The sequence below is a fragment of the Haemorhous mexicanus genome, chromosome 5 (genome assembly GCF_027477595.1).
Source record: "Haemorhous mexicanus isolate bHaeMex1 chromosome 5, bHaeMex1.pri, whole genome shotgun sequence".
NCBI lineage: Eukaryota > Metazoa > Chordata > Aves > Passeriformes > Fringillidae > Haemorhous > Haemorhous mexicanus.
In genome coordinates, this window is record NC_082345.1 from 47,919,268 (window position 1) to 47,944,021 (window position 24,754).

The following is a 24,754-nucleotide window of genomic DNA, read 5'->3' on the forward strand; positions in this document are numbered from 1 at the left end:
ATTAGTATAAGCATATTTCTATAATTATAGTAAAAAGCTTTGCTTTTCATGGTGCTAAAACTTATTTTTAATTGGATTTACAAACTGAATTAACTTTATGTAATTGCCTAGGATTCTGTAGTTCAGCTGTTAAAAATAATTATCCCAGCTGGCCCCGAGCAGACTTTCCCCATGCCTGACCAACCAGTCCTGAATACAGACACATGTGAAGTGCTGCCTCGTGCTCCAGGGGATGATGGAAATGCAGGAAGCCATCAATAGCCAGCTCAGGCTAATGAAAGCACATCTCTGCAGGGCCTGATCAAGCTGATGATTGTTTGTTAATTATATGGGGCAAGTTCAATGGCATTTCCCTGCAATAGGTTATGTCTGCTTGACCATGATATCTACTCAGTTTATACACCCATTTAATTACATTGCCTTTTTCATACTGGCAAAATGCAGAAACTCCTATTAAGTGAATAATTCAGAAATAAATGGGGTTTTGCCAGTCTTATCACATAAACTCACAAATAATTTTCCTTGTGTATGTATGGAACAGAAATACCAGAGTCTACTCACCGTTTTGGTATCTAATGTCTCCTTTCCAAAAGTGAGTTCTCAGCCTGCTCCATCTAGCTCCCCTTTTCATCCTTACCTTTGCATTTCTACCAAGTGAGCTCTCTGTGACTGTCTCTAAAAGCCCCTCTGCCCACATTTTTCCTTGCTTTGTGAAACTTCTCTGCACAGAGATTTTATAACATTTATGGAAGAAGAAATACTATGTCTTCCAACTCAATTTCTCTTTGCTTTCAGCATGTCAACCATTATATATTTTCTTGGTATCCCATCCTATGTGAGTTTTTATGGCTCCTTCTGTTCAGATTTGGGTCTCGTCTTGTCTCACCCTTGTCTGAATCAGAGTAACAACTCCAGACAGTAGCTGCACTCCTCTGCCTCCTATTTTTTTTCTCTCCAAATATTAGTAGTTCTGTCAAATCTCTGTCCATCTCTTTGTCTCTTGGAAAAGGAAAGTGATCTTTGTTACAGTAGAAAGGGAGTCTTTTTGAGGCCCATACATTTTCTGCACTTGGTAACGTACAGCTCATGAAATTGGAAAGGGACTATTTTGAACCAGTAAGAGCATTTGAGGGCTCCTTTGACACTGCATTTGTTTAGTTTCCAATGCAGAGAAAGAGTGCCAGTCATGGAGTAAAGGATGTCTACTCTGATATGTACACTTAAGAGCTACAGGAAGCATCTTTGCTCCTGAGACATGGTCTGTACCCATCCAGCCCATAAACGCTGATAAATGGTTCTGCTGCAGGTCTGTCTTCCCAGAAATCATTTTGCATATAGCTATGAAAACATTCCAGTTAAGCAGTCAGGTGTGTTATCATAGCACCAGACTCTGACCCCTGGGGTTACATAGGATCTGCTCAGAACTGGAGTCAATAATGTTCTTTTCCTACTCCTTACAGGCCTTTATACAGCTTCCAAATCTGAATCACAGTAGCTGTATTCAGTGCCTGAAAAAACAGATCCTATTCATTATCATCCACTATTACTCCTTAGGCTGCCAAATTGCCATCAGTGCTTTTACTCTTAGTTTGTATGTATCTTCCTGTCCCACTGGCTCAGTTTCTCCTTGTGTTCTGTGTTCTTTCAGGAATCATAATTCAAAAAGTTACCATGCATTTGTTTGAAATAATACCTTTTCTCAGTGGCTGAGAAAAGGTATTTTCTCCAGCTGCAGGCTAGGGTGCTGACTTGCACATCATCTCCTACAGCCATTCACAAGCCTGTGAAATCCCATCACTGATAGCTGTGGACCCACCACAGGAGAGGGCTGTGGGACCTCACCTCTTTGGCCTGTCAATTCAAAACAGAACTGGGCTCCAAGGGCTCCAAACAGTCAGGGTTCAGCTTTTCTTTCTTCAGCTGTGTGGGCAAAACTTGAAGCTTCATGAAGTATTATTTTGTCCATTTTTGGATTTTGGATGCTATCTAGACATTCACAATTGATAACTAAAATGCTGGGTGATGGATTATTGCCATCAATATAATCTTGAAAATTTTTGTATGATACCCATGTGTGTTTGTAGCCATTTTATCTTTTTGGCATAATGTCAGGCTATTTTTCAGGTATATACCATGATTTATGCCCTTTCTCTTTGAGTGAAACTTATTTCACTGGAGTAATCACTGTTTCCAGTCTACCTTTAATCAATGACATCAACTCATTCACCAGCCTAATGCTGCATTATCCCAGGAAAATCACGTTGTGGTATTACCTTTCCCCAGAGGAGGCTGAATTGCTTTTATTGCTTCCTGCTTGAACAACTGCTAATCTCATTTCTGGAGTTCTTCCAGCAGGGGGACTATACTTCTGACATGATGGATTCAAATCACCCACGCCAGCATTTAACAGACTGAGATATCCTTCTTCAAGGACAGAGATTTGATTTCCTAGAGAATTCGTGATTTAAGGACAAGTGGGTTTTTTGCACAGTTCCCCATTTATCCTCCTGTTTTACTGAACTTGCCCATATTTTGAGTTTTTCTGATTCCAAATTGATAATTAATTGCACCTACAGCAAGACTCTATAAAGTTTTACAAGTTTAAGTTCTATGATTTCTGTCCTATTCAAAATGTAAATTACCTGGAATTTGTTGTTCCTGTGTTCCTGCATTAATTTTTCAGACTATAAGAGTTCAGGTTTGCTGATCTGAACTGCTAAATCATCTGCTTATGTTTAAATCTAATATTCAGATTCCCGAACTTTATTGATTGTACAAAGTAAGGTCTAGGGCCAAGAGCTTATGAGCAGTCACAGGACAAATCCATATCATACCCAGCCTTCACCAAGGTAATGCTGTGGCTGTATCCTCAAGAGACACTGAAGGGACACTCCCATTTCTAAACTTACAACTTAATTTCCCCTGAGATTAGGCAGTAAATCTGCAACAATGAACTTCTATTCAAAAAGCTTTCAGCTTTCACATTGAATAGAATGCCTACAACAGCATCTGGGTCTGGGAAGGAGAAGAGATCTGAGGATGGTAGCAGAAGAAAACAGGAGCCTTTCCCTTGACCACCAAAAGCTCCTCCCCCCACCCCCAGCATTCCCCTTCTCCGCCAGCCCTCACATAGTTCCTGCAGTGACAACTATGTTCTATGTCAGCTTGCTCAGGAATCTCTGAACAGAATTACTGAATAAATGTGTGTACCTTAACTTCTGCTTTTAGCTGGAGGTGAGGATATTTTTCATAAGTATCTATCCCTTAAGCAACACCATTTCAGTTCTTGGGGAAAAAAAAGTTAAGCTGGTTCCTTCTGCTGTGAGGGACTAATCCAAATTAACATCTTAGAGAAGTAAGTGCACAGTGGCAAGTCCCATTGCTGTGTCTCCATTTCCTCTCCCAGTCCATGATGTACATTTTTACTCTTAGCAGAAGGATTTAAGACACGGACCTGAGACTTACACTTGGCTGCTATTTAAGACAATTTGGAAAATAGAGAAATATCAGTTTCTTGTGAGAGGATAAAGATGAATTTAAATTCAAAAGCTAAGTTGGTTTTTTTAAGAAACTTAAATTGGATACAAAGGGCCCAATCACATTTTTAGTACCACTTAACATATTGGGATCTCTAAAAGCCGCATTGTGCTTTTGTAACATAAATAATAATAATCATAACAGATTCCTTCTGGTGATGGATCTGATTTCAGGAAGGAAAATCACAGGCATAAGAGTAGAAAAAAGAGACATTTAATTGAGATTTCTTTTCCACATTGACTGAATTCTGACAGTCCTGGTTTTTAATTTTCATAAAGAAAAACATGTCTGTTTCCAACCTGTTGGGTCCTACTCAGTGGGAGCAGTTTGACGTGGACTGAGGGGCAACGCTGTTCTCTTTCACTACCAGAAGGGTACATGGTGGTCAGGGCAGAACAACAGCAAGCTGAACCCACTGGAAAAGTATATAGTATGAGCAGTGAAAACCTGATCTTATTTCCATTAACTTCACTGCCACATAAATTTCAATTTGCCCTTAAGGCTGTTACCCACAGGAAGTTATTAATTTTGAAGCTGATAACGTACATGTCTGTAGTCTATCACTTGTGGTTTGACAATCCAAAACATAAAGCAGTGTTTTCTCAGCTCGGAGATTTTAGTGCAGTATGAGGCTCTAAAGAGGGCTGGATTCTGAGAAAAAACTATGCACCCAGATATTAGGTCATTAACAATGAATTGCATTTCTAAATGGAGAGTGTGACTTATTTAATTATCCATTTAGTGAGAACATGGTTGCTAAATACCCTTCAGAATAAAGTATTTAAATCAACTCAATTCTCCATGGATGTCTTATTAACTACTATTTAGTAGAGGAGTGGCTATTACTTGGGTCTAAAATTGTTCTTTTCTCTCAAAAAAAACCATTTTAAGGCATCACACAGATGTGCATGCAGCAATGGGCAGGCAGTTTCCTTTTAGGCTTGGGCAGTCAGCCATTCATCTCTTGCTTTTTGTTTCAAGCTTAATGCTTCCTTCATGTAATAGTAGCAATAAAGTGTTTCTAAGTGGATTTATTCCTGCCTGTTCATAGAAAACCAATGTGAAGATCTTAGAGATTAATTTCTTTCAAAGCTGCAGAAGTAAATACATCTGTAGCAGAAAAATCTTGTTTTGGTCACTTACACTGTTTTTATCTCTGCCTTTTTTCTCTGGTGTGTTTCTGCGGTGGTTGCTTGCCACCTCGCCATCCTCACCCCTCCTATGCTCTCCTCTTTGGCACTTACCCCTGAATTCTGTTGGGGTGTTAATGCTTGAATCAGTGTATACATGAAATGGACCTTCAACTGGGTACACCTACATCATATATGCTGGCCACCCTATGTACGCCATCCGTGCTTGTTCTTTGCTCTGTGCACTTTGTCCTGTTCATTTTTGCTATTTGTTCATGTCCTTAAAAACTCAAATATTTTTAAAAACACACTTTAAATAGACATTTTCAATAGTGATGATTTCTTGTGTCTCAATCAAACTATGGAATTTAATTAATTTAATTCTATTATCTTAAGAAATAGATCATGCCATATGAGAGAAAAAAGAAAGCAGCCTTGGAAAATTACCCTGTTGTAAAACTCATCTGTGATCCTAGAGAAAAAGCTGAGCACTGCAATAAAATACACCAGCCACACAAGGTCAATTACTCCATCCTGTCATTATTTGGAGAGAGTCTTCAACCTCACAGAAGAATGGAATATTCTCCCTACTAGCCACCTCAGATTTTATTTCACAATGCAGTGAACTCAGTGGGATTTTGCTTTCTGGTAGGCATGGTCACTGCCCTGCTGGCAAAAGTACACATGCAGAGCTGAGTTTTCTAAACCAACTATTTATTTTCTCAGAAAATACGATTGGGTAATTTTAGGGAGTTCTATTTAAAGTTGAAGGATCCCTTCCGTCGCTCATCCTATCTTCCTTTTCAGGGTGGCACATTTCTCTCAGGGCCAGAGAAGTGCAGCTGTGTGTATGTTCTCAAATTAAAGAAGGCATAGGATGAGGTGGTAGCCACAAGAACAAGGAGCACAGACCTGGTCTTGACAACCCTGTGTAGACCCCACTTTGCAGGGGACGAGCTGCCCCCACTGAGGCTCAGCCCAACCCACCTTCCCCCTCCCCAAGCCTAAAGCTGTGGTAGTGGTGTGGGATCACATTCTTCCTGCGGCATGGCTGTAGTACATCCTGAATGTTTGGCATATGGAACGTGCTGAGACAGCACAGAAGGGAGCCAGAGCTCACACAGTCCTGTCTCCATTGCCAACTGGGAGCAGGTACCTCTAAGACCCTACAGAGCACTTTCAAAGCCTTCAAGACAGCCTGATAATGAGCTGACAGCAGTGCTCTGAGGCTGGTTGGGGCCCCAGAACAGAGCCTGGACTAGGGATGCTTCTAATTAACAGTGGAGACAAGTCCACTGAGGCCAGTGCAGAGCCAACGACACTCCAAATGTGTGTTTTCATCAGGGCTTAACTTCAGTTGTTTGCTTTAATGCAGAATGATGCAAACTAACATGTTCCAAAGCTACAATGAACCTTAGGAACAAGGGGAGGCTTCAGCACTGGTTTGAATGTTCTAAGAAATTATGACAGAAAATACCTGGATATATGTATATTTCAGAAGAAATATGTATATATGCTGGATGTGGTTAGAGTATACCTGTTGAAAATGTAGGGGTGCAATTCGTATTTATAATCTCACATTACTAACACTTGCCCACATTGCCCACATGCAGCTCAGGTATGTGCAATTTATTTTAATCAGTATACATTTTAATTTCATCACTTCAAGGTGAGGCATGTTTTCAGCCTATTATTATGTTAGAAGGTGAAAAAAAAAAAGTAGTGGATAGATTAATGAAGTTGACAACCTTTCTTGCAAGGGTGGTGCATGGACCCATGCCAAAACTGAAGCAGGATGCCTGGGGCTATTCAATCTGGCCAGTAACCTTTCAATGAACATATTTATCTAAACCATTTGGAGCGAGCAGCTGTGTGGTACTTAGTTGCCAGCTGGGGTTAAACCCAAAGACACTCAGTTTTAGAAGAGCTGAATGCATTTTTAGTTTGTTACCTGTTGCTGTTAGGAGCAATGAAACCTGGAGAGACTTACAATCTCCTGAGCAGCACCGTGATTCACAGCCACCAACCTGCAGCATCTCAGAAATACACTCATTTTGCATGACCCAAGTTCTCTCTGGATTTACTGAGTGTTTCATGCAGTGAGGACAAATGGTTTTTTGTTTCTTATAGGAAAATGGTGTGTGTCTGTGTGTGTGCTCATTTATAAAGGGTTTTTTGGAGGTGAAGATCTACTGTAAAGTTAATGTGCTTAGGAAATCCATGCTGATGTCTAAATTCCTGCTCCTTTCCATGGGTCTCAAGTATCTCTATCAGAACTAAGAAGCCAAAAGTCAGCAGAATACTTCTGAGTGTTCTGTTGACCAGCATGCAAGGTAGGAGCACAACAGTGTAACATGCAGTAAAAAATAGCCTGTTTATCACGAGGTCAGTAAAGAGAACTAATGGGTGGTCTACTCACAGTATATTCAGGGGTTCATTTTCAGTACTTAAGTTTGTCTGTCCTATCCACAGCTACTGCATCAACACTTATTACACATAACAATGTGAATTAACAGAAAGCACAGTATCTAGCCACTTGATTTTACTTAAGTCACAGCTTATCTTGTGAGTCAACCCTTATGGGAAGACAAAAGAGAACCTGAGAATGACCCAAAAGCATGCCCTTCCTCAGAAACCATGATACCTTGTTTTGGCATTAGCACAGTTCACTTGTGATCAGTAATTCCAGGCAGAGTAATTCAGGAGGGGTTCAGGTTTGAATCAGTGTATATGTCTACTTGGAGCTATGTGGCTCCAAGTCCTGTCTCTGTTTTTGCCCTGCAGCAGGGTTAGTGGATGCTTGCCGTGGAGACAGCTTGACTGACAGCACCAACATCACATTGGCTGGACACTGGATGATGCTGGTTTCCCCTGTTTCTCTGACCAGGCAGGCTCTTCCCATGCTGGCAAAGGAAACACATTAACTTTAACGTTATTCTTTGGAAATAATGCTTTCTGCACATTTTCTTTGAGTGTGCAAAAGTGGCTTGGGTGTGCATGAGGCCCTTCCCATGCTGAAGAACCTCATGACAGGTAGGCTGGTCTCTCCTAACCTTGGTAAATGTTCATCTCTGTGCCAGTGCAAGTCTCTGCCATGTTTAAGGAAAAGGGGTGATTTTACCAACTCAGGTAGGATTCTTCATATGTCTTTGATCTTCTATATGGTAACACACTGGTCTATTTGTATTTGCTGGCCTGAATTAAAGGTGCACAAAGCCTTGGTTTACTCTATATTCCTTTCCTTTTTTCTATAAATAACTCCAGATGTGTCAGTTTTTTATAAAGTTAAATTCAAAATACATAATGAAACATTTGTTAACACAAAGTTAAACCGAGTCACCCTGTTTGCAGGAACTGTTTTCAGTGTGTACCTGGTTATTGTGCAAGATGTTCATCTAGCACTTTGAAGGAGTGGAAAATCAAATGTGCTTCAAGGATTAGCCTTCCTTAAGTGACCTTCCTCCCCAATAACTCTTCCTCTCTCTGATGGTGGTAGGATTTGGCCCTGGGTGAGAGCCCTGCCTCAGAGCAGAGCTGGCTCCTTAGGGCTGTGTGTGTGGAGGAATTGTAGCTCTTGATGTGAGAAAAGAACATAAACTAATGGCAAGACTATAGTTTCTGCTCCTATATGCTTCACTTTATGTTACCTTCAATAGAAATCAACTCCCTAAGCCCCCCATAATTTACTGCTTTTTCTTTGCCTTGAACTAGAGCAATCCATGTGTTTCATACGTTAGCTTTTATTTTGTCACTTGAAGTAGCTGAACATTTCAAATTCAGTATCTGTGTAATTTTATACCAATTCAAGTCTGACATGGAAAGCTGCTTTGACATTAAAATCTGAGTTTACAGGGAAAGACTTGCTAAATGCAAGACTAGGTTGCACTGATTGTCACATCAGATTTTTGACAGACATGGTATACAATAATCTTTCTCTGAACATCTTACTGTAAACCTTATCAATCAGTGATGAATAGATGCAAATCACTCTTGAAATCTATTCTACTAGACATACTTAAAAAAAAAAAAAAAGCCTGACACACAACAAAAACCAGAACTAAAATTCCAGAAAACTTATGAGTGATAGTGAAATTTATCCTGTTTCTTCTATTTTTTACAAAGAACATCAAATTGCAGCCATTAAAATAGAAACTTCTATCTACAAATAAAAAGGATATTGCAGTGATTCTCTCCAAGCTTTTATGTGTAATTAAAATGTACACCCTGAGAGCAAGCCTCATAAAAACATAGACTAAGCTTCTGCAATGGGCCTCTTACATTATTTTCATTTTACAAATTGTTAGTGAACAAGCGATGAACAATAATCTCACCAAAATTAGGCACATAATCAAAGCATTTTGCTTTATTAGTATTTTTTGTAGAATGTTTTTCAGTTGCAGGCTGAATTTAGAAAATGTGATTTAGAAAAAATAGATCACAGTTCTGATAGATGACTATCTCCAACATGTAAACTGGCTGTGGCTGTGATGTCCCCCTGGAGGCTGAGGCTGCTGTCATTAGTGGAGAGACCCTGACACTCTATTAGACAGTTACTCACTAAAAAAATATTCATTATATTCAAAACTCTGCCTGAAGACCTGCCTAAAATGCCACAAGCACTAGTCTCAGCTGGTGTAAATAAAAGCAGCTTAAGTGGCTTTGTCAGGGTGGAGACTGCCTGCTCCATCTAAACATCTGTCCTGGGTTCCTGCTCTCACCACCAGCAAAAAGAAAAAAACTTGCTAAATTTTCTTCATTGTTAATGAAGAAATTGTTAATTAACCTCTGGCTGCATTCCTATCTCTGAAGCAGCATACACCTATTTGGTTGGTATGATGCTGATATGATGATTTTTCTACAGCAGTGTTTTGAAAGCATCTGTTATTTTCTTAACACCTCAGGCTTTCTTATTTTATTCTGCTGCCTCAATCCATGCAACAAGTCCCCAGCTACAAAACCATGCACACGCTGCACACCCTGCAGATGCCTCCCCCTTCCACACTCACTGCCACCACAAGGATGATATGATGCCAATCCCAGAGGGCAGAGCTTCTGTCCTCCTCACACGAATGGGCCCTGACGTGCTGTGCTGGTTCCCGCAGGCAGAGTCCCTCTGAAGATGATGCTGTCTGACAACGTGAATCAATTCAGCATTTCTTTATCTCATTTCAAAGCAGCAGGACTCCTGGGGCTGCGACACTGAAAATGTGCCGTGTGTTACCCATCCTGATCAAAACACTGAACGGTGGTCCCTGTCCTGGACAGGCTCGAAGAGGGGTGCCCTAAAGCCTGTCAGAGCCAGGGGCACCGAGCCCTGCTCCCGCTGGAGAGCAATCTGCTGCCTGACGAGATCCTCCCATCCTTGAGCTTTTCTTCTTTGACACAGAGATTAAGGGCAATCCTGACAAATTCAAAAACAGATCAAGTATGGTACCTCAGTGAGATGAACCGCTGCCCTACCAACTGTCCAGGCTGCACTCCTGGACTTCTCATGGGAACCTGTCCCCTGCAGCTGCACAGGTCCAGCAGCCCCAGGCAGAGCCTTTTCCAAACCCAGTGTGGCAGTGTAGGCTTCACATGAATTGCAAAAGCTGAGCTAGTTGGCTACACACCAACCAGGTCAACAGTGTTTTAAAAATCTTTATTATTGTACAGCTTCCAGGCACACATACCTACAGACACATATCTGGGAACTGGCAGCCTAACGAGACATTCATCTGGCTTCTGATTCTTCCTCCAAAAAGCCTTTGGGACACGGCTATCTGCCGAATTTCAGACCAAGCATCCCTAGTTCTTGCCAGTTTACTTTTCAAACACCACTCCTGCCCCAAACGACCCTGCAATTTAAAATCATGATAACAAATGGTTGAGTTGGAATAAGGTCATTGTTGCACGGACAAACAGGATTAACGTGTTACGCAAAACAAGCAAATTATTATAAACTTGTGTCTTATTCTTTTTAACCACTATTTCATAGTGCCTTTATATCTATAGATATACACACACACACACACACACACATTTTAATCCATCAACATGGGATGTGAATTTAAGATGTTTTGGGCTTCTGCGAACCAACAATTGTAACTTCCCTGTAGTGGCCAGTTGTTGCTTAAATGCTAGTGATTGAAGACTCGTCTGCCTCTCATTAAAAAAAAGATAAATCAGCTTATTTTAGAAAAATATATATATGAGTTTCCCTTTTGATAAAGTTTATGGTCATTATCTAATTGTAGTAGAAAAGCACAGGCTGTTTCCTTATTAAAGCAAAACTTTGAAACCAAACACCTGTAGTGAAAAGGACAGGAAGGAAAAACAATCTCAGCTAAATGTAAGTTCTTGCTGGCTAATTGTTATAGTGATATAATTGTACCCAAAAATTTTGGTTTGTACTGCTAGAAAATAAAAGCTATAGTATTCACTTATAAGCACAGGAACCAGTTTTCTTGTGGTTTTCATGTGGTATTTGTGCCTACAGGCCATCACATAGCCCAGCAAAGGCCATTTTCTCTCTCCTTACTGGAAATTCATCTGTCCTCTGACCTGTCTGGAAACTGTTGCAATTATCTGTCTTTTTTTTTTCCCCTCTCTTCAGTTTTATTCTTTAAGAATCTCTTTAAAAACATTAATTCTGGTATTCCATGTTTGGAGACCTCATTGTGTCGGTTCTTCATCTATCAAACAGGATGTATGGCTCCCTTGAATCTTCCTTATCTCAACAGCTAGGAGAATGCCCACTTTACTCATATTACTGGAACACCTCTAGTCAAATTCCTAAGAACAGGAAAAAGTATCTCTTCAGATTGTCTTGTCCTATACCTGCAGAAAATGGGTACTTTCCAGGAGACAGCTTTAGGTTAATTCAAAAAGAAAGGAAATTAAAGCAATTGCTTTAATTTGTATTTGATTGTCCAGCTGGTTAGTACTTCCCCTATGCCAAACCTACAAACTTCCTGGCAATTCTCAATTGTTTGACAGACATTTTTAAGATTTTCCTAAAGATGTCTTAAGATTGTCTTAAGTCTTTCTAAGCCTCTTGGAAAAATAACTAAAGAAATAAAAATTTAAAAAATCTGGAAGGAGAGTGATGTCCTATTGATCTATTTTATCCTGTTTGTCACCAACAGATAGCCTGGTCTGCACCCAGCAGGCTCCGCTACTCCTCACTAGCAAGGGCTCCTGCTGCCTCTGCCATTTTTCTGCTTTTCTCTTTTTGCTGTTCAGGCCAGCTATCCTACTGGCTGTTTCTCAACTCTTTCCACAAAATCTCAGACATTATTCTTTTGTTCTTGCATTTCCTCTGTCCCAACAGTTTCATTTTCACTACCTCTTCTTGCCACACCAGAAGGCAAACTTTTCATGCCATAACTCTCTTTTACTATAGTACATATATTGCAGAACATCTACTTGAAAAATATCCTGAACACTGCCATTTAGAAAACTTCATTTGTTCCCTTAGTCCTGTGAAGTCTTGAAACCCTTTAGATCTTTGCAAACACAGGGCAGAGGAGTGGGCTGCTATCTTCTCTCAGGTAAGATGTTGGGTTTCAAAGCCAAAGCATCCCTCTTCTGAAGTCTTGGGAACATGGAAATATAGCAGCACCCTCTGGAAGATACATATCAAGTACAGTTTACTGTCAAAGGTGGGTATTCCTCAATGTAGCACAAGACCTGGTAATTTTTAAAAAGTTTGGCACCAGAATTGGACTGCCTAAACCTTCCCTAGTTGAAAGCTCAGGTGTGAAACCCGTATTTGTACAGCATGCACCAGGTATGTTTCCTCCTCGTCACTTATATCCAAAATGTGATAGAAAGCCAGGCAGAATTAATCTAAGCAATGGCTTAGGTTTCTGACACGACGCCATGGGTTTTTTTCAGCTGGCAGGGAAACCACACTGCCTTCTAAACTTATTTATTTTAGTTGAGCACCTTAGGACAAGACAAAACAGGTCAAAAGGCTGGCTGGGTCCAGGTGACAGGAGCTGTCTCCTGCCCTGCCTCTCTCCAATTTAAACATGTGCAAACCTATCACTTGCCAGCTGGCTTCAAATTTATCCTGTGCAGCTTTCCCGGAGGGACAAAACCAGTGCTGCCAAATTCACCATAGCACCAACTTCTCTGACCCCAAATGAAGAATCCATCCTTCAGGTATCAAACATGATCACAATTTTTTTATCAGCTCATTTACATGTGAGCAGAGTAAGGAACGTCATGTATATTTTTGCTGCCAAAATTCATGAGAACACTGGGATCACCATTTTTCTCCTTGCTTACAGTCACAACAGATCACATCTACTGTCGGTCACAGCCCTGCTGACACGAATTTATCTTGACAGTTTGATCTGAAGTTTCCACTTCTCATGTACAAAGAGCAGCCAGAGATCGCTTCAGAGATTAAAACATGATGGCCAGTTGGATTTACTTTCACTCTAGGGGCATCATTTGGGGGTAGATTCCCACAAGTAGCACATTCAGTTATTTCCATCTTCCCACAAAATCATTTCCTGCTTCTGCCAAGTCTCTGAAATGTTCCTTCCTAAGGTAGATGAAGGGGGAAAAAAGAGACAGAGTGGGACAGAAACACAACAAAGGACAATTGCTTTTCAGAAATTATTGGAACCGCATTCTCATCCTCTTTCTGATTTTCTCCCCCATTCTTTTTTTTCAGAAAAGAAGACAATTCCATATGGTAGATAATATTTCTTCATATATAATTCCTGAGGTTTCTGTTTTAAAACAGACCAGACATCATTAAAAAAGAATTTGGTTCCCAAATCTTTTGCCACTTTGCCTCTGCTAAGTGGAACCATGAGGAAATTGTATTTTCCTAGGAACAATGAGAATAGATTACAAGAAAAATTACCATTGGGGCATCCTCTTTAATTCCCTCAGGATTTATACAATCACTTCAGTGAGAATAAAACCAAAAGCAAAGGTATATCGGTAAAAGAAAAGTGTAGGAACGATACATATTAGTACACTTTGGGGAACATGCACAGATAATGTATGTGTGTCTCCAAAAATTATTACTGTAGGAAATCCTTCTTCCCAACTAAGCCAAGGGAACTCAGACCCCTCTTTTCAGGAAGTATTCTTTAATTGAAACAGAAACTGCTGTATTTAATATCTCCCAGACAGTTTACATTGCTGCAAAAATCAACAGATACCTGTACAAAAACCAAGGCAGCTGATATATGAAGATAGTGTGAAGATATTTGAAGATAGAAGTGCAAGAACTGAGTCTGTGCAAGAGAGAGGAGCTGAAATATCCAGGAGTTTCCAATTAAATATGGGAAGGCTGGCAGAATGGCTTCTGATTCAGTGTAAGATCCCTCTTTCAAGCATCATGCCCACACATCAACTTTTGGATACATCTCCTGAAGCACCTGCATCTCTTGGAATCCATGGCTCTCCTGCAGTCTTCTGTGCAGAACAGCTGCCCTCCTGCCCAGTCTGTTTCCATTCATATACAGGATAGACAAGATATGAAAAGAGCAAATTGCAATGGATTTTGTGTACTGTAAAAGATGATGACTAAAAATTCCTCACTTCATATACTATTTAAAAACAGAAAGAGATAACCATAAATTTGTATGCCAGACAATTCCTTTAGCACACAAAATCCTTGTTTGGGATCCTATCTGAGGATAGGATCAACATTCTTTCTCTTATTCACTCTTACAGGTATGGAACATGACTGTTTCAGTTCTTTTCTTTGCAGTAATTTGACTAAATAAATAATAAAAACATCCATGGAAGTAAAGAGCAAATCACAGATTTCAATGGGAAATGGTCAGACAAATTTACTATTTTTTCAAGTGGTAGCATGTGAAGGTATGCAACTTTCTGTAAATAATTTGGTGGCGGTAATGGAAGTTCTGTAACATCATGGGAACAACCTCTGTCAGAGCTCTTTCATGCTGTTTTTCTACTTTGAGTTCTTAATTACAAGACTAATCTGATGTGATTTTTACTGCTAGTGTAAACAGAAAAAACAGTGAAATTTTAAAACCACATTTATTTTTAATACAAAATCCGTTGCACTATTACAGAAGTGAGCCTGTATGTTTACCCCCACATGCACAGATAATTCAGCATCTACAATTAAATAAGAGTAAAATAATATTTCTTTTTTACCAAAACCATTAGCAAATCCTGTGAAGAAATGTTCTCTTTGTGCTTTGTAATCAGTGTTCATATAATTCATTTTGTATTTCAGTTCCCATTAAAAAAACTGACCAATGGAAAGCTCAAAGGTGCGAAAGAAGCTTATTACAGCTGGGTTACATTTGGGATTACTTCAGTTGTGCTTTACCTACAATATACACATGAAAGCTGCAAGGTGTCCTATGGGCTAATGTAGTGCACTGGCAAAAGCTCTGAATGGTTCAGTTGGAATCTGCAGTAAATGAGCAGATAACTATTTTATTTTCACAGAAAAAAAAAAAAAAGAAAAAAATACTGAGTAGATGCTTTAAAATACCATGCACACCATTGGCTATAGTACTTCTTACACAGTACAACATAAGCTTTCTTGGTTTATTTGTCTGTAACACCTAGAAGCATATAGCATCTACGCTTTAAGTGTATTTACAAATTCAACAAAATATCTACATATAAAAAGCTTACTTAAAATTAAACTTGATGCAAGTTATGAAAAACCAATTTATTGGCAAATGAAACTGAGCATTCCTTCAACCATAGGTTGTTATAAAAATTTATATTTGGAGGTAAACATTTGATTGATATAGTATGCGAGAAAATAATTTTTTAACCGATAAGGGTAATCCTTTACCAATAAACCATATTAGCACTTGTCAGATGGAATGCTGTGGTTCCGAGCGGTAACCCCCACACTGCTTCAGGCTGGAGAAAATGACAAAGCTGCCACACTGATCAGGCTGGGACACAGAGAGAAATGGCTCTCATTGATGGAGTCAGCTGCTTTGGGTTTTTAATGATTTATTTTACAAGAGCTTATTCCTTGCTGTGTTAGTAAATAATTTAACTCTGGTTGCATTCTGGGATTTTTGTTTGTTTGCTTTCATTTTTTTTTGAAGTATTCTAAGGCCATGAAAACATGTTGTGCTGTAACTGAGTAGAAAGATTTTTTAAAGGGAAAAAAAATCATACTCTTCTTTACGTAATTTAAAATAATTTAAACTTTCCATTTTTAGCACAACAGTTTCATAACACTTCTTTTTCTTCACATTTTTCCTTTTTTTGGCAATGACAGTAGTCTGCTAATCACAGTTTACTGCACCAACTGATTTAGTAGTACAGCACATTACGGAATGCATATTGTATAAAGGCACTGAATGTACTTTGCCCTGTGTTTTCTGGAATATTTTCCTTAATTTTTAAAATTTTCTTTCAGTGACTGCGCAAATTCCAAAATGCATTGCAATGCATATCTTTTATGCCCTAAAATCAATTCAATATGTTTTGATGTAAAAATAGAACACTGTACTGCTGTAATACTTGATAGATTAAAAAGGCTATAAAGTAATAGGAGCAAAGAGCAGATAATAGGGTCTCATTAAGCATCAGCAAATGCAAGTGTCATACTTAAATCATTTAGCATTTATATACTGTACATACTGTTCCTAACTGTCTTGCAAAAAGACATATGATAGCTAGACATTAAGTCACCAATTTCACAACAATGTCCACAAAGACATTGAAGTTCTATATAATACTACTATAACACTCTGACATTGAGAACGGAATTCATATCCAGGGATTCAGCTGAGGACTGCATAACAAATTGTCAAACCATGTCTTTATAGTGTACATGAGATTATCTGTGAGTTGTGTAGGGTTTTTTTTTCCATGCATTATACTGTATTTTCAACAGGAAACAAAATTACAAGCTGATGTTACTGTTTGAGTCAGTTCCTTTAAAAAAAAAAGTAAAAATATCCAAGTTTTGAACAAAATTTGAATTTTCTATTTTGATTCATAGTAACATACCACTTACTGTGTCATTATGCTGTGTACTGGTGTTAACCTGCATATTCTCATAGCATTAGCATCTGGTGGTGAGGAGCTCCGATACCTGCGTGTTCATAGTATGAGAAGGAGGATGTACAAGTGCTTTAAGCAAACTGGAGATACAAGGGGATCAAGTTCTGTGGTTACACAAATGAATTCATGGCATTTACAGGAGAAGGAGCCTCAGAGCTTTCATTTCCTTCTGCAGGTTCTTTCTCTTTTTTACCACTATATTGTCCAATAAAGGAGCCATCCTCATTGAACTGACCATTTACACCTTCTCCATAGTCAACTAAACTATCATCACTGTCTTCTTTTTTCACAGTTCTGTCTGAAGGTGTCCGGCTTCCTTTTTTTAGAGGTTTATGGTCCTCTGCATCGCTGGAGACACAAACAAGCAAACAAACATGGGATTAACGGAGGCACTATTTATTAAGACGAAATCAGCCATGCATGCAGAGTTTATGAAAAGCATGTGTGCAGCCCTATAATCCTTTAGTAAACCCACATCACATTGTAGACACAAATCAATATGATGCAGTTCACATGGAAACATGGTGTAAGAATGGTTTAAACAGAGAATGTCTTCAGTGGAGGGAGGGGGAGTTGTGGTTTCTCTTATTCTTTTTTTCCCCGTCGTGCATGACTTTTCAGTGGTAAGACCTGGGCCCTTGGCTTGGAGGCCATTTAGATGCAACTGCAAGCATTAAGAAGTGGGTTGTGAAGCTATAAAAAAATAATTTGTTTGTTCTCCAAAGTAACAAGCTTATGATGTGCCGTGAAGTTAGTCTGTTAAACTTCTTAATTTCTTTGACCCCTTGAAAATGGATGAAGAATGAATTTGGTTAAATGAAATATACTGATTTTCTTTACTAGTATAAAGAAAATAAAAGTGCTGCATTTCAAATAATTTGTTACATAATGCAGGCCAGACTTGCAATTTTCAACCTTACCTTTCAAGAGACCTACATATTCCATTAAAAGGGTGCAGAAGAAACAAATGAAAATAGCCTAAGAAGAAAAGCAAAGTCCATATCCTGATAGTGATCAGTATTGTATCAATAAGTTGCTCTTAAAATTTCTACAATATTTACTGTATTACAGGTAAAGCAACAATTTAGTTTACAGTAGCTAGAATTGAGGAGTTGAGAGCATGCTTATTCTTTTTCATTTCTTATCAGATCCATCTCCCTACCCTACTCCATGGCGGATAATGTTCTGACAATGATGATGGTGATTTGGAGGACAACAGAGAAAGGAAAGGAAAGAAAGGCCAGTAGATGAGATCTCTGTAGCAAAGTACTGTGATCTTTCCTTTGTCAGTGGAAAAGCTGCAGCACCATCAACATCCTCAAAAAAATTTGCAGCTGTGGTAAGCTTGTATTTAATGAAATAGATATAGTTGGGCTCTTTTCAGAATCCTTTACATTGCACTTCAGTGTCAAGATGAGGATTTCAGTAGCAGCTCCAAAGCATTTTGAATTGAAACCCACTATTGCCAGCTGCACTTTTGGGTGCAATTATTTACTTCTTCTTAAACAGAACATGTGACTTGATTTGCATATAGGATACAAAAAAAGGAAGTGGTTTGGGGTTTTTATTCAGATTCACAGCTTATGGAAAATATAAAGAAACATATAAAAAATACTAAAAAACAAAATTACATTTTACAATTTCTAGAACACTAGGCGTCATATACTCAGCAAATTATTTTAACCCTCTAATTCCTAAAACCTAGTAGCTTATAAAATAATGCATTTTTTTGCCAATTAATACCTTTAAGCACCCTGAGAAACCATATACACACATATATATATTAAAAACATAGGTTGTACAAGGCCACATCAGATCATATAGTTAGCCAACAAAAGCCCTGCTGAGAAACTGTTGCTAGAAAACCATTACACCCATTTTCCATCAAGCCGTTTCTCCTCATCACCTTTTTTTTCGTTTTGTTTTGGAAAACACTGAGTTATTACATTCTAAAAGAAGACCACCTCTAATATGCATATACTTACAGAAAAAGCACACCAGAGATTTTATCATTCAGCATATACATCAGAAAACAAGTGGCAGGAATATCTCTCTTATTTATATGCAAGAAAATCCTCATGCTCAAAGCACACAAAAGTAAAACCTCCAAATGTGACTGTATCAGGCTTCATGCTTTACTCATTGTGGTGTACAAGGCACGAGGATAAATGTCATTGATCTGCACTCACTGGTGCTGCAAAAATACAGGCCAATAACATTTAAAAGACTGTACTCCAAAATTTCAAGAATCCAGTAGCAAAGTGAAAATTTTTGTAACACTGTGAACACAAGCAGATTACAGAGACATTACTGAAGAGAGTTTATTTTGGAAGGACCCCTTATTTAAAAGGCTGAAGATGGAATTGAGTATTTAATACTCATACACAATGTAGTTTCTCCAATACCCCCATCAGAAGGTATTAACAGTCATTAAAACAGGCTGCACGAGTCAAATGAAGGCCAGGCCCTCCTTCTGAAATTGTAACCAGTGCTTCCCCTAGGGAAGATCTGCTTCCTGGGTTAGACTGTTAAGGAAAGAGCACTGGTATATGGTTTGTCATTTAATTTCAGGTGAATAACTTCATAATTCTTTACACATAATATGCCAAAATTAAAATAAATCAAAAATTGCAGTTGTGTCATATTCTGATTGGTCATGAATCTCTGTGCAAATATTCTAAAGTATGACCCTAGCCAGTGCAATTCACTAGGTTGGAATATACATATATAAACAATATGATGCTACTGTATAAATACACCAAAATTTTTGTCTTGAATCCAATGAAAAGCTTGATTTGCTATTACAATTTAGAAAAATCTGAGTATGAGAACTTCTGCTTTCTGTTGCTCTTCTGGTTTTCGTATTTATATTTTTGCAAACAAAGTTTCTGTATAAGACAAACAATGAAGAAATACTTACACAGTTGCATTAAGTATAAGATTTTTCTATATTTTAGTCAGGATGGGAATTCCACAATCTCTATAATTAAAAGCAAACAAAACTGCAGATTTACCCAGGAGTGTATCTACATGGAGGTGGGTACTGGTGTGAGAGCACAGTCACAGAAACTGCAAAAATCAGATCTGAACCCAGGGATTCCTTCACTTGTTGCACTATATAAAGTCTAGAGAGAGGTTCTGCCAAGACTCTGGCAGTGGAAAAACAAGTGGGATCATCCAAGATGCTTTAAACTCCTGGTTCAGAAAAGATAGCATATGCCATGGTGCCATTTTTTCTGTATCAAACTGGATTATGACTCCTAGATGAACACATCTCTTTGGGTGGAAGAGAAAGAAATTGAGGAAAAAAACCAAACAAATAGGAGAAGGAGAAAAAAGTGAAGACATCAATGTTTTGGACAACACTTCTGCCATCCTGGGGATTCAAAACAGAGGCGGTGCTCTGGTGCTCTGGCAAAATGAATGTATTATCTGTTTGCTGCCAAGAAGCAAACTGCAAAAACTGCTGAATTACATTAGGAAGAGCTATACAACACTTTAGGCTGTAGAATATATAATATTATATTGCCAAAACATGGTAAAGCCATAAATTTTGATACTGTACCCACAAGGTTTGCCAATCATGCTTACAACTGTTCATAAAACTATTCCAAAATGCAATCAGGATAAATCATACTTTCTTTTTGTTTCTGTTTGTGGCTTTGCTTGCTGACTTCTATTAAATACCTAGTGTAATATTGTGATATTAAAAAATAAAGTGTAAATTGAGTTAACTAAAATTACAGTGGCAAATTGAGGAAGTTTCTTAAAGCGTCATTTATGCAGTGCATATAATTAATAATCAGAAAATAATATTGGATGGGAACCAAACATGAGGTGAGAATGGGTATGAATACTTTATTTAGAGCCATGGAAGTTAAGTGTAGCCATACTTTTACTATTTTTTGCTGTAAAAATAAATTCCATACTAGGATCTTTTTAGGGATGAAAATTTCTCAAAGAAGACTCATATGTACCAACCATTTTGATAAGTACTTATATGTACCACATACACTTCTTTTCAGTAAGAAAAGTGTTTAATATTAAAGCATACTCTAAAAGCATGATTTAAATATTAATCATTAATGATTGCTATTACATAAATATGTTCCACTTTCTTCTTAGTTTAATGAAACACCTATCAAAGTTGAAGTTAATTATTAAGAGATATAAGAAGTATGAAGGTAACAATAACATAAGTGCAAAGGACAAATTTATTTGTTTAAAAAAAAGTGATTCAATTTCACAAGCTTATCAGTTATTGAAAGAAATATGTACCTTGAAATCTCCTTTCTTCTTTCAACTTTTCAATTTTTCTTCCTTAGATATGGGTACATGCAGCAACCAGTCAGAATGGGGAAGACACTTTTACGATGCCTCTGCAGTCCAGCAGGCAACTAGCTCCCAACTAAACTTTGCCACATTCATAGACATGCAAAAAGACTCAATATATGGTTAGCAATATACTACTTTTCCTCACAGCACAACTCTCAGGTGAAAGGCAACATGAAACAAAGTGGGTAAAACATTCTGGGCTATGAGACACAGAAAGTGGATGCAGAAGATGAAAATTGTTAGCAGTAAATTCCTTTTTCTGTGACCTCAGGTCAATAGCCCAGAAATGTTTAAGTAAAAGTAATCAGGTACAGCCACAGAAATACCTTCCTCTATGGCTTCCCTGCATACTCCAGGAGAATCTGTCCCTATACTTAAGAGGTTTCTGCTGACACTCTTAAATTATTAGGACTGTGAGTCCTAATATTATTACAGTCAATCCAGACTTCAAACCATTTCACTATTTCTTTTTTAAGCACACCTATATCGGTCTTCTGAGCAGTTTTTCATTAACATCTCTGTAATACTCAATCTTCAATCCTGGCAGAAACTGGAAAAACTGGATGATGAAGCTCTGGCTTTAAAAAGCAATATGCTGAAAAAGTTGTTAATCACACAAGTATTCAAGAATTATAACAAGAATTGTCAAAGAAAGTCCATGTGTGTAAATTAGAACACAGTAAGACCACTGCCAAATCCAATTGGACTGTTCAGTTCTTCAGGCAGTCCATTAAGATAACCTCTTCTTCTGGAAGGGAGCAAGCTTAGAATTGCAGTCCTGAGGCACAAAGCATGGCTAGGTCCCTAGGGAAACACATCTAAGCTGCAAGTTAACTAACGATAAGAGAAAAACCCCACAATTGTGGCTACAAACTTTATTTTCATCGTTAATCAGCTCAGAAGAAGGAAGAGTAATATATTATCTAGCAATCCCAGACCTCTCTGCCATAACGTCTCACAGTATATCCTAGAATTTCTAGGAAAAATACTGTGTCAAAATATTGAAGAAAGGAGGCAAAATAATTCACCAAAATGTGCAAACATCCCGTGCTACCACACTATCAATCCAACCACTGTAGTTGCTTTGTCCTGTTTAATCTTCCTAAGAACATTCTGCAGACCACTGGACTTGCGTCCTTCCCTTGTACTTGATTGCCTCCAGTCTTCCTACCCAGGAACTCACAGGTCTGTAGCTGTCATAGCTTCTTAATTTATCTCCATTTATGGACCAGGAGGAAATTTAGGCTGATTTATACACCTACACTGACCTCAACACACATCTGTGATACTTATTCTGTTTCTTGCAGGTTCTTGGTATAGACAACGACTGTCCACAATTTACTGTCTCAGTCTTCTACAGCTCAGCAAACCACTGAGAGTGCAGAGCAGATTACTACAAAGGCACTGTTTTCCCTTATTATGTAAAAATGAAGGAATCCATCCAGTCACAGGAATATAGCATCCATAGTCATTCCATGGTTCCCGAAACACCTGCATTTCCTAAAGCATTATTTCCTTCACTAGATCAATATGGCAGAAAAATCTGATGTTGTCTGGTCCTGTAGACCAGACAACTCTCACACAGAAAGCATTCTCTTAGTTGAAGTTGAGGAGTGCAAAACTTCAAACAAGTCCAAACCATCCCAAGGCTACTAGGAAGCCTGGAAATGGAATACGAAAAAACCCTCCCCTAAAGAGAGAGGATTCTAGAGCTATGATTTCTCTAGAATATCTTAATTAGTCATTAAGATTTAAGTAACTTCATAATTTAAATCTTACTTGGAAACTACTAATTTTCTAAGCGCTGGGTTTACTTGTCCAGAAATATTGAAACATTTCCATGTCTTTCACTGTTCTCAGTTCCTGAGAATCTAGGAAGTAAATCTATGTTTTTAGAAAGTTCCTCTTGATGGTCTGATATCTCTCTGAAAGTGAGATGTCTTGTTGTACTTGGCATGAAATGACTGTGAGACCTTATATTTTCCCTTCCCTCCTTTGAACTTTGGAGGAGAACGCAAGGAGCTCAGACACTTGTGAGGAGAACAGGAAGAGCTTCCAACAGAGTTCTTTTTTTTCATCTGATGTAAGGAGTGCTTGTGTTCTGAGACATCCTTCATGAGCTGGACTAAGGATTCACCAAACAGCTTGCCCCCTGTGTATGGTAAGGACAGCAGTTTACATTTCAGACCTAGTGATGAGCTCCAAGGACGCAGCCAGAGAGCTCTCCAGGCTACAGTGAGGCATGCCACATTTTTAACAGTGAGTCTGAGAGAATCCTCAGCTGCATCGTGGATAAAATTAGCTGCAATTTTACACAGCCTGTGTTTTCTCTGCATGGCACCAGATGGGACCCATTTCTTTTTGAATCTAGCTTGTTCTTCCTCTAGCCATATTAGCAAAGCTTTAGATGCATAAGTGCAGTAGATAGAAACTCCAAGCTGGGCTGCAACTAGCTTGAAAGATCTTTTAATTGCTTCCTCAATCTTTCTGTCAGTAGGATCTTTAGGGAGAGCATCTGTATTATCAGGCACTGACAGTACAGAATTACCAGTAATCAATGCTCTGTCTACCTCAGGCAAGGTCCCCCACAAAGCAGCTTTATCCACTGGAAAAGGATAGAGCTTATGTAGGACTGCTGGGGCTTCATGCTTGGCTTCAGGATTTCCCCAAATCCTGCAGACAAGATTTTCCACAGCTGAATGGATAGGAAGTGCATTATCTACCTTGCCTTCTTCAGAGGGGATAAGCAGTTCTTCAGAGGCACACTCAGATTTGGAAGATTTTAGCATTAGCACCCGCTTTATGTGTTCAAAAAGGTAATTCTGATTCTCTATGTCAAATTTACGCAGAGGATCTGGTCCTTCTGGATCTTCTGTAGGGGACTCCCCGTCTTCAGGGTCTGATTCAACCTCCAAGGCCTTGTCAGCCCCAGGTTTCTCCTTCCCAGAAGTTGTTTGACCTTTGAAGCTGTCCATATGATCAAACTCAGAAGTCTGGGAACTGCTCCCAGATGCTTCTAAAGGAACCAGTGGAACTTCTGCAACTGGTACCCTGGGATGCTTCACCGAATGGGACCTAGCCTGTGCCACAGATGTTATGCTTTGTCTGGCTGCTGTCAAAGCATCCTTTAAGACAGTGGCCAGCTCAGGCAAGATTACAGATTTCATTAGTGAATTCTTTTCAGATTCTGAGAAGTGAGTAGCAGTAGAAGGTCTTACCTTCCTGTGGCAGGAGCTCTGAGTGTCGTCTGAATCTGAGCTGCAGTCTGGGGTCTGGCTGCACCAGTGCTGGAGAGAAGAATGCTGCCTTGCCAGTAAGCCACCAATTGAGTTGCAGCTGAGGGGTTGCTGGAAAGGGGAAGGCTGTCCTGCCTGAGAATCTGAGCCCTCCTCCGATCCCATTATGTGTTGCTCAGAAGCATGATGTCTAGAGCCATGCCTGTACTTCCATTTGTCTGACCTCTTTTCCTCTTGGCAGAGGGAAGCAGAGACAGAACTAACCCTTGTAAGCTCTGAAGACTGCCTAGCCCTCCTCCTGGTGTAGGAGGTCTCTGATCTGGTGCTGGAGCATTGATCCCCTGACCTTCTGAAGAAGCTGGATCTGTCAGATCTCACAGACTTTGCTTTGGTAAAGACAGGGTTTGCTTCAGGAGAATTGGCACAGCTACCTTTTGTTTTCTTTTCCTTGTCCAGTTTCTTTCCTGTCCAAGCAGACATGGACCTGAA

General features: G+C 39.0%; 1 protein-coding gene across 10 annotated transcripts in view; it reads right to left on the reverse strand.

Moving 5' to 3' along the window:
* Positions 1-14,670: 14,670 nt before the first annotated feature.
* Positions 14,671-24,754, reverse strand: part of NRCAM (neuronal cell adhesion molecule) — a 146,199-nt gene continuing 136,115 nt past the window's right edge. For 7 of the 10 annotated variants that reach the window (XM_059847085.1, XM_059847084.1, XM_059847086.1 and 4 more), the window contains 2 exons: positions 20,973-24,749; positions 16,914-17,042 (listed from right to left, as the gene is read on the reverse strand). In XM_059847085.1, the coding sequence (XP_059703068.1) occupies positions 22,922-24,749 (1,828 nt within the window). In that variant the 3' untranslated portion in view covers positions 16,914-17,042; positions 20,973-22,921. Of the gene's footprint in view, positions 17,043-20,972; positions 24,750-24,754 lie in introns of all 10 variants that reach the window. The other 3 variants (XM_059847094.1, XM_059847093.1, XM_059847090.1) reach the window with 1 other exon arrangement.